General features: G+C 45.2%; 1 protein-coding gene across 4 annotated transcripts; it reads right to left on the bottom strand.

Moving 5' to 3' along the window:
* Positions 1 to 217: 217 nt before the first annotated feature.
* Positions 218 to 10,547, bottom strand: LOC119336398 (ATP-dependent DNA helicase PIF1-like). 4 transcript variants are annotated; one of them, XM_037608408.1, is made up of 14 exons: positions 10,060 to 10,547; positions 8,846 to 8,917; positions 8,094 to 8,647; positions 7,901 to 7,996; positions 7,682 to 7,819; positions 7,530 to 7,601; positions 7,280 to 7,428; positions 5,937 to 6,047; positions 2,547 to 5,812; positions 2,346 to 2,453; positions 2,020 to 2,078; positions 1,756 to 1,951; positions 876 to 1,259; positions 218 to 623 (listed from the first exon to the last, which is right to left on the bottom strand). In XM_037608408.1, exons 3-8 carry the CDS (start codon positions 8,614 to 8,616, stop codon positions 5,997 to 5,999), a joined length of 1,029 nt encoding a protein of 342 aa, XP_037464305.1. In that variant the 5' UTR covers positions 8,617 to 8,647; positions 8,846 to 8,917; positions 10,060 to 10,547; the 3' UTR covers positions 218 to 623; positions 876 to 1,259; positions 1,756 to 1,951; positions 2,020 to 2,078; positions 2,346 to 2,453; positions 2,547 to 5,812; positions 5,937 to 5,996. The 4 variants fall into 4 exon arrangements, with proteins under 4 accessions (XP_037464305.1, XP_037464304.1, XP_037464303.1 ...); XM_037608407.1 differs by having other exon boundaries at positions 2,547 to 6,047; XM_037608406.1 differs by lacking the exon at positions 5,937 to 6,047 and having other exon boundaries at positions 2,547 to 2,690.
* Positions 10,548 to 11,021: the final 474 nt, after the last annotated feature.

The following is an 11,021-nucleotide window of genomic DNA, read 5'->3' as shown; positions in this document are numbered from 1 at the left end:
GCTGTCAATTCTGATGGGCCGCTGACCAAAGGGTTATAGGCATTTCATATCAAATATGTAGCAACAGCAAGCAACAATCCAGGTTATGTAGACACAAAGGATAGATACTTGATGTATTACAGGAAATGCGGCATGATAGAATAGGATTAGGAGTACATAGGATCACAATAATTAGACCAGGTCATCTGTGCATATAGAGGAAGCATTCAGTAGTGCATCAGGGGAGAAAATAACACGAAAATATCGAAGCAAACCGTTCATACAGAAGACCAGCGACAATTACATAAGCTACCATGATCATCCTGCATTGCATACATAAGTTTGCATCCATCCCCTTCATCTTCTAAACGAACAGGGTGCAGGCAGTAGAACAACAAAAGTCTATCATAGACACCAACGTAAGTATTGTGTTTCCGTGGACAACATAACAACATCAGCCAACCAAAAGTGCCAAATACAGAAATAAATGTATGCCAACCAACATGACGTGACATAATCAGAGCCACCAGAGAAACCAGACACTGTTGTAGACCATCCGAAGCAACGCCTCCATAGCCAAAGATCACTCCTATGAGCATCGATATTGGCCAGGGGCAGGGCCATCACCACACAACGCTGCAAACCTGAAGATCATGGACAAACAAATATGAATCAGGAACAAAGCATCTCGATCAGATGCAAATTAAAAGACCCCCGCATCCATCTGAATCAGTTTTTAGATGACAAACAATAAACCATGGCAATAAAAAATAGTAAGTCAACAACCATAGGCCAGGAAATAGCATCAGTCATTCCTTTATCTTACCATGGAAGCATCATATATCATCGATCTATATTGTAAGAACTGTGTATAAGAATGAGAACTGGAGTTATACCCTTTTGCGGTAGTGAAGCAGGGAGGCTGACATGGAGGCCGAGGAAGCCATAGAGGCAGTTATAGATGACGCCGTGTATGTCGATCGTCCACTCAACCTCCCTCTCCACCAACACCTCTTGCAATGACTCTTTCCTCATCCATGCACACAATCGAATCCATGGGAGAAGACCAAGGTGAGATGGGCTCGGGACCATCCTAAAGAAAATGGAGGTTGGAGGGTTTGATACCTCGGAGGCCAAATGTGCCTCAATGGCAGCTCCACCCTCATCAGCATGGTCACGAAAACAAAGATAATTGCCCGCACATCTTATTGCCACCTTTATTGTGCCTCATACCTAGCTGAAGTTCCTGATAATTGTTTGCTAGAAACCATCTTGTTATCCTGGGAAAGTATAAGCAGAACACAAGAACATGAATAAAGTTGAAAACTTTAAATGCATACATGACATTTAATTAAGCAAAACATAATATCAAAAGATAACTATTACAAAATGAGATGTAACAATGGCATTATGAATCCAATTTCAGATGAGAAACAATAAAAAAGAACTCACGGGAAAATGTTTATGATAAGTAATAAGGAGCATGTACATTTGCCTTTTGCCTCAGTGTCTCTCCCTATCCTGACAAAACTCTCAGGATCTGTTACACACTGATAAACCCCATGTTTAATCACATAAGGTATGGAAACATAAACATATGGACATTGGACTTATTTAGCATGCTGACCAAACTTTAATAAACACTACATTAACACATGTCATGTTGCAGCATAGGCATTATAGCAGACACGTAAGCACGACACCAACTGCGACCAATGCATCATGTAAATAGTAACCTGTAGGACCACCACAATAGGAGAGAAAATCAGGAACTACCTGAATACATGGTCGACGACGGCATTGTTCCTCGAATTCAGTGTGCTCCAACCACTGGCCACACACACTGCTGACCAAACCCTGCAACCTGGTCAATCTGGCAGGATTGGCCATGCCCGAGGAGGTCGTGGATGCTGCAACTGGCTCTGCTCTGACGCCCCACCTTCTCCAACTCCACCCTCACAAGAATTGAATACTGGAAGAAATCAGTCAGTTCAAACTTGAGTCCCTCCAAAAATGGTTGCATGCTAGAGGATATCAGACCTTGAAAGTCATGCCAACCACAAGCTTCACAGCAAGAGACCTATAGAGGAGCTCAGGAGCTTGGCAAATAAAAGAGGCTTTCATCATTATAGAACACATTGAGTAAGACACGAGATCTATATATCTTTGTTGTAGTTATTTTATCAAACCAAGTAACAAAGTAGCATTCTCTTGCTAAATGCATGAAAACTAAGAGGCTGTTGAAAGTCATCCATGTTTAGATTAGAGAATAGCTGCATTGAGATATATTTTGGTGGGGTCAATTAAGAAAAATATCAATATATCAATGCAAGTCACAAAAAAGGGTATTAGCACGTGCTTCTCACCAATATTAGCATAGATGTGGTTGCCCATGCCAAGAAACAACATGGATGTGGTTGTCTCAATTAATCTTAGGCACAAGCTTCTCACCAATCTCAGCATATATGTTAGAACTGCCAATAAACAACAAACATCAATTACCAAGAAGCAAAGGCAAGAGAAAATTACAAACGACATAGGGCAGGGGATCTAGAGAAGCCATGTACCTGCACATCCAAAAGGACCATGTCAGTGTGTTTGGTAGGACCATTATCAGTGGATCCACAATGCTGCTACAGACGCGAAACATACACACAGATGGTCAGGTTCTTGTTCCCCACAACAAGAGCCTGCAGATCAGTCATCGCCATCTACAACAAAAGTATCAGCAGCAAAATGCAACTTCACCATTAAACTCGGTACTCTCTATGACATAAACCAAACCGCAGAATATATAAAGCCAATCCCAGTACACGCGAACATTCAAAATATCACCCCCATCGCATGGGACGACATATTTATTCAGCCAACACTATATGACACCACCCAAAATAGCATCCAACTCACAAAAGCATGCCAAAAACTACCAAAATGAAGACTACCATCATACACAAACCTAAGTCATCCCCGCGGCACGGAAGACCCCAGGAAAAACAATGTTCTTGGTCTCAGAGCCGCATTTGCCATCAGCATCTAATATAAGGATTTTCAAAGAAGCCCTCGACGTAACACGAGACACTGCCACATACAGCTGCCCGTGTGTAAAAACAGGACCCTTAAGATATATACCAACAGCAGACATGGTCTGTCCCTGGCTCTTATTAATTGTCATGGCATAGCACACACGAACAGGAAACTGGCGACGTCTAAGCACAAAGGGTGCATTTCCCTTCTTTGCCAATAATTCAATCCTGGGGATATAAACAGTATCACCCACATGTGAGCCAGTCATAATGACAGCTTCGATAAGCCGATCACCTAATTCTTTTACAATTAGTCGTGTACCATTACACAAACCATTTGCCTGGCTCAGGTTTCTAAGAAGCATAACCGGAACACCAACCTTAAGAGTCAGCCTATGATTTGGGAAATTTATAATTTTAGTTGCATTTAGGTACTCGACTGGATAGTAAACATCTTTGTCCCTAACAGAATCCGAAGAATCATCAATAGAATCAGCACTCAAATAGACTCTGCTATCAGTAGGAACCAATGCAAGAATGTGATCATTAATATCCTCAGCATGGTCATTGGTAGGGGCTAAAATGGCTCTCTCTTGCAAGTAACCAGAGTTCAGGTAGTTATGAAAAAAATCACCATAGACAGAAGAAACAATAGCAGCTATTGGATCACCAGACGTACAAACCAAGAGGTCGTCCGGTATCTGTATCCAAGAAGCCTCGACCTCATCGCCTCGCCTTGTGACAGGCAACTTCCCTTCCCCAAGATCTAGCACCCATCTGCTAAATAAGGCAACATCCTTTTGCGCCTGGGTATCCGCACCATGCACACCCAAGCGCATGTTAATAGAAAGCGACAATTTTTTAACAGAATGCCATAGCGGAGAATTCGTGATTGCCGCATCAATGATCTGAGGCCTAGTACCTCCCTCAACGACCGGTAAGATTTGTCTAAGGTCACCACCCAAGACCATCACTACTCCACCGAACGGAATATCAGCAAGATCTGGATTAGCCACAGAGAGGACATCACGCAAAGTTCTATCTACAGCCTCAAAGCATTTCCTGTGTGTCATCAGCGCCTCGTCCCAAATAACAAGGGAGGATACTATCAACAACTTACAAAGCTTAGAGCCTCTTTTAATATCGCATTGTGTATTATCTTCAAGAAGAATAGGTATCTTAAAGCGAGAATGAGCAGTCCTCCCACCAGGCAACAACAGCGACGCAATGCCCGACGACGCAACAGTAAGCACTATCTTCCTCTCGCCCCTAAGGAAAGCACATATTGCACTCCACAGGTATGTCTTCCCAGTACCACCATATCCAGAGACAAAAAAAAGCCCGGTCTCCCCGCCTGCACACACTCTACAATCGTCTTATAAGCAACCAATTGGTCCTCATTTAAACTATCAAACATAACCAAGGACTGTTTAGACAGAGCACATGCATCATAAGACAGTTCCTCACGAATTAGACGATTATCATCAGACTGCTCACCTTCGCCAGAGCGAGACGGCAAGTTAAAACTTCTTATATCAGAATCACGTTTCAAGAAAATGTCAGCCAACTCATCAAGAAGCATATTTCTCAATTTTTCATGAGGAACAACATAGTTTAGATTACCCAGGGCACGACGCAACCCATGTTGGATATCATCGTACATGCTAGCGCAGTAACGTTCAAAGAACCCCATCTCATCCTTGATAGAACAATGCATGAGCATAGTCACAAATAGCTGTCTAAGTCGATGCCCAAACCCCCAAACAACCGCTTCATCAAACGCTATGTACCACTCGTTATCATCTCCTAACAAACCGCGCGCGGCACAAGCCTCTCTTTAAAGGTGTGATAAAGACGACCATCATATGTTCGGAGATCTTTGAAAGACCTAGCCCCCTTAACAATCATCAAAAGCATGCGCAAGTAATACAACTCACCACTCAAAGGATGTACATAATACACGCGGCCAATCTTTTCACCCCCACCCCTTGGATGCCATGACCTACTTTTAGCGTCCCAGGTCCAAGCAGTTGGAAAATCGCAATAAGTTAATGAACGAGCATCTTCGAACATCTCATTCGCAACAAACCATTCGTAAGCATAGTCTTTCGCAAGAAGTCAGAATCAACAATTTTCGTGAGGTCAGCACCAGCACGATAGTAGACAATATTCATGCCAGGCATATGAACGGTCAGCCTTTGAACGGACGGCATTTTAAAGTGTATTTCAAACCCAAATATGCGCCATAATGCATCATACTCACATATATACCGACATATCAGATACTCCTGAACCTCATCTACTGTATGACAACCAGATTTAGTCAATTTTTTTAGCCTTTCTAACATGACCTTAGAGTAGTCAGCACCTTTGGTGACATACTTAAAGAGATATTTCATCACCTGTGTCTTATTACACCACTCTACATTTATATGTCCCTGAAATTTCTTGAGCATTGCCATATTATAAGGAACAACATGCCTATTGTCAAGGTAATGACCATTTTTATAGACCCTTCGACCGTCGTCACGACGTCGATATAAGGCAAACCCATTATCATCAATGACAGTGGTATCTCTAAAATCTTTTGGGAAATATTTAGAACAAACACCCTTTTTCATGCAGACACATTTATCGTTCATTTCACCACACGGACCGTGCATCATAAACTCAGAAACTAAAGCATATCCTAGAGGATCAAGCAATGCATCAGGTATTTCAGCAGATATTAATGAATTGATATTTTCAACACCAATCTCACCGTTGCCCCCTCTCCGCCAGACAAGTATATGCGCGTGAGGCAGTCCCCGCTTTTGGAACTCAACGGTATACAACATGGAAAAATGACATAAAAGCTGAATTAGACAGACCAGCCAACAGAAGTAAAACATCATTAAAAAAACAACCACACATAGAGCACAACATTCACAATACCAGCTGTAATGGGGCCAAAAGCCCGGCCTGACTTAATCTCGTCCAAGTACTCGGTGAGCTTCATGTGATAGACCCTAACAACAATATCCGCCCTATCAGAAGGCGTCTGACCTGGTTCCAATGCACTTGTGATCTCAGGCCACTTGGGATTGCAAGTGAAAGTGGTAAATATGTCAGGCGCACCATGCACCCGACAAACGGCAAGGCCATCATGGAAATTTTCATGGAAGTAACGACGACCGCCTATGTGACTGGAAGGTACAATGGTCCTCTTCCCAAGAGCATCACCATCAACACACCCATCACCTACCGCATCAGTAATACCCTGCATGTGCTCTGATCTAAGCATGTCCTGATTTCTTATGATATACCATAGTCTACTTTCGTCGATGCACGCACGTGCATCAACAACTGACTGAGAGGAGAGGAGACCATAACATATATATGGATTGGGCTGATCACCCTTGTAAGGGCACATAAAACGATAGTAATCCTGCATGGTCATCCTATTCCGACTATTTGTGGAAGCATCACCACCCCCAGAAGGGTATGAAGAGGACGCCTCAACGGTCGGACTTCCAGGTGCAAGATTAGGATCTATAGGTCCATCATCATCTTCTTCTTCAGGAACAATCAAGTGAGGGACATCCACCTGGAACCCTCTCTCTCCATAAGGGAAAAGCAACGGGTATTGCAGAGGCATGAATGCAGTGTTCAGAGAAGATATCTGCTGCAAACCGTCGGAACGACTACAAACAACAATATCCCGAGAAGATGCCTCTAACGTGAAGCCACCACCGACAACTAAAGCAGCAAGCCCAGTGGTTGTAGGCAAACTAAACTGTGGACTATCGCCCTCCGAAGGTGCAATAATACGAATCGAGATATCCTCGATGGGTTCATCACCACGATCCTCTATCATCTTACTCGCCTCCCGAAAGGTCTGTACCAATGGGTTAAACTCATTAAGCATGTCTCTAAGACCAACCACAATACTCTCATCCACACCCCCAGTAGGCTTGTCATCTGGATTTAAGGCATTCATCCTATGTCTAATCTCATTGGCTGGGTCATGTATATACAACTCAGCAAACTTAGGGGTATCATCACCGCTAGGCACCAACGAACCAATACGATGAGACACTTGCCCACTGATCTTAAAAATCTTAGGTCCACGGCTGCCACCAAACGAGCGTTCAATAGTAGCACCCATCGAAGTGAAAGCGAACATAAAGTTGTACTCACGTATAGTCCGGATGAATTTTTTAGCACGAGAAGTACCATCAAAATCGAAGGAGCTCCTGGAGATAGGCCGGGGGATCCTTAAAGGGAGGAATATATACCTTAGCGCCTTTACAACAGCGATTATAAACCATCTTACGTTGTGTCCAGGATGACCTGGACTTTGAACACTCAGCAAACCAAAAGGAGGCACCACAATATTGGCACAAGAAATCCGGAGGGCCGTAGTACGACCTATCTGCATAGCAAGCTAAACGGGCACAAAAATAGAAAACTATCAGACACAAACCAAGGGTAAAAGGAAGACAATGATCACATAACCAAAACAACAAAGGCCTGGTTAATAAGTACCTTTAAGGGACTCGGCAAACTTCACTGAGAAACCTTGCCAATCCTTTGGCAAAGGCCCTTGAACAACAATCTCTGAAAATGCACGTAAAACCAACTAAGAGACCATACGGCAAACAGCAACAACTAACAACAAACCAAGAAATCTCATGCACCTTCGCATCCAGGACGCCGCAATTTAATTGACACTTTCCGTTTTTTCCGTCTGTTGCAGTCTACCCCGATCACCTCCGCACTGACATAAACCGAGAAACCATGCCAATCCTTCGGCAAAGGCCCATCAACGACATGTTCTTAACAGGACATGCAGAACCAAGTAAGACAGCACACAGCCAACAAAAACAACCAACAACAAACTAAGAACTTTCACCCACCTTCGTATCTAGCGCGCCGAAACTCAACGCACATTTTTCGTTTTCTGCGATTTACCGCAGCCACGGTCGAGCTCAGAAAAGGAAACCAACCATCACCTAACCACGTCGCAAACAACACAGTAAGAAATAATTATCAACCCCAACAGAATATCCTAGGAGACAAAATACAAAAGAACAATGGATACACACGTACTTGTACGGCTTCGAGGCGGACCCCCAACAGGCTGGCGTGGCACGTAACGTCTAGCAATACCAGGGACCAACACACGCCTAGGAGCGGCGGCGTACCCAGGACCAGCAGAACGACCAGGGGCAGACACATGTACAGCAGCGGCTGCATGCCCAGAATCAGCACCACGACCAGGGACACGGCCACGAACACCCCTACCACTTGAGCGGGGTATGGCGCCACGCCCAGCAGCAGGCAGCATCTGCCGGGCGCCACGCCCACGCCTAGCGATGGGCTCAGCTCCAGCAGCAGGCACCCGCCGACTCACACCCCTAAGCCTGTCAAGAGGCTCATCTCCAGCGGCAGGAACCCGGCAAGCAGCGACATGATCAGAAACAGGGGCACGCCCTATATTAGAACCTCCACGACCAGTGGCTCGTCCACGACGACCAGCAGACCGCCCACGGCCACGGCCACGACCACCTACCAACCCAACGCCAGGCTCAACCGTGGCTTGAGCATGAGTCGCATCCGGACCACGCGCCATGTCAACAACCCAACAACATCATACACACACGCTGGACAAATAACAAGCAAGAACCACGTAAGCATACATCAGAGCATAGCAGCAACACACCTTGTTTTAGAATGATTTATAGAAAAAGCATTTGGACACGACTGAGTAAAATGAAAGTGAAACTTGAAGAATAATAAACTACGAAAAGAACTCTTGAGAGATTAAATATCAAAATGATCAAGCGATTGGACATTAGTACCTTGGGTCTAGCTGCTTGTTAACATAAAGATCCAGTCCAGTGGAAGTGACCTACTTATAAGATGTGCCTGACCTGGATAGATAATTTATATAGAAAGATTATTTGTGGTGGATTTTGCAATGAAATTTCAAGACTGACTTTTGCACTGCATTGCCGCGCGGCGCTGATTGCTCATCTAAAAAACTGCACTACCTATTAGAAGTATATTGCATTCTGAAAATTTAGTTGTTCTGATGACATACACTAAAGAGCACATCATATACAGTCACTTAGCAATTAGTAGCTGCCATTCTCCAGAAACTTTGGAAACAGTAAACAATTAAAAATGTGAAATTGAAAGTATGATAAGAATACAGAGGCAAAAAGATCGAGTTAAATCGTCACATATATAAACAAGCAGCAGGATGAGTATAACATAGACATGTTAACTGGTAAGGACTCATGAGAATTATCCGGTGGTGCTAATTACGGTTCAATATACTACTCCTTCAAAACACCATGCAGAAAAAATTAGTACAGACTAAATAGCATCAATGAGCACATTGTTCTTCCAAAAGAAATTTTTTTTGTAAGCAGATAACTATGCAATGGATTGTCCTGCCATATCCCGACATCAAACAGAAATCTCATCCTTCATCTTGAACTCCTACCTCTCACCACAAAATAGAATTTTTTGATCCATAAGATGAATATGTTGAACCATGGTAAATAGCTAAACTGAATCTAAATCAGGAAGAGGTGCAGATCTTGATATCATGGAGATTGATAATTGTCAAACATGTGTAAACAAATAAATGGAAGATGTATGACTAAATGGAGTAAAATATACAGTGATCCCAAGAGTAATATTTGCAAATGTTTGCAGTGTAGTTGATCATGATACACCACAATATCAACAGGTATTGACAATGACAAGGAGGTGCTACTGCTTTTTGATGCAACAATCTCTTATTCCTAACTTGCTTTTATTCAAAATTAATATGTTTCTGCTGTTTCATAAGTTACAGGACACAAGAGGCACATCAACTACGGATTTGTAGACTGGGCTAGATAACTATGGATTTACAGGACACAAGAGCGACGCCATCAGAAGAGCCTGGCCCAGGTACGTTAGAACCATGAACTATCAATCAGTTTATCTCAAAGGAACTGTATCGTGTAAGTGCAGTACGTCAGCATTGAACAGCAAGCAAGCAAACATTGACGGGGCTCACCTTGAGGTCCTCCTCGTCTCTGCAACGGTGCTTAAAGGAGGCACTTTGTGCTCCCCGACAGCAACTTGGTCGCCCAGGCGAACTCGGCCTCCGACCGGCCGCCGTAGCGCCCCCGGCGGCGACTTGGTCACACGTGAGATGCCGGCGCTAGGCACCAGATCCGGCACTGGCTCGCCGCCGAGGATGAGCCGCTTCCCCGCGTGACGGCGCGCTCCGCCTGGCCTCCTCCCGCGCGACGGCGCGCTCCGTCGGGAACAGCAGCCTGGGCTTCCTCTCCTCCCGAGGCGTGATGCGCGAGTAGGACGGGGAAGCGGCGGCGCGTGCGACCCCGGCGCGAGCGGCAGGCCCTCGATGGCGACCCCAGCACGAGCAGAAGAAGCGGATGGGGACCGCGGCGCGAGCTGAGCGGCTAGGGTTTCGTGGGAAGAGAGGAGCGAGCGGGGAAGAGAGGAGCGGGCAGGAGGGGGAGGAGAGTTCCAGCGCTCGCTTCCTCGCTCTCGCATCTCACGCCCTGGCTGGTGGACCGTTTTCCAACAAGGCGAAATACCGCATATGCCCTCGGCGGGGCACACGAATAACACGCGGTGGCAGAAGATATTTACCGTTCGAGGGATACTGTTTCGATCCACAGTAGGTCGACTCGATCCGACGGCCCGTATCCTTCCATCTCGCGATCGAACGGACGAAAACGCATCAAGGACGGGATCCGACGGCCAGGAATCACTAATCTCTGAGGAGGCTGGGGTGCTCCCAGCATGTATCTTACCCTGATTCGAGGGATACTGTTTCGATCCACAGTAGGTCGACTCGATCCGACGGCCCGTATCCTTCCATCTCGCGATTGAACGGACGAAAACGCATCAAGGACGGGATCCGACGGCCAGGAATCACTAATCTCTGAGGAGGCTGGGGTGCTCCCAGTATGTATCTTACCCTGATGAGCAGACAAGCACATGGGGCTT

Source organism: Triticum dicoccoides, chromosome 7B (genome assembly GCF_002162155.2).
Source record: "Triticum dicoccoides isolate Atlit2015 ecotype Zavitan chromosome 7B, WEW_v2.0, whole genome shotgun sequence".
NCBI classification, from domain to species: domain Eukaryota; kingdom Viridiplantae; phylum Streptophyta; class Magnoliopsida; order Poales; family Poaceae; genus Triticum; species Triticum dicoccoides.
The sequence above is the reverse complement of the archived record's forward strand: the minus strand, read 5'-3'. Positions and strand labels throughout refer to the sequence as shown.

Bases quoted from the DNA above. Each gene is read 5' to 3' on its own strand.
- LOC119336398 (XM_037608405.1), bottom strand. From the start codon at position 4,075: ATGACACACAGGAAATGCTTTGAGGCTGTAGATAGAACTTTGCGTGAT.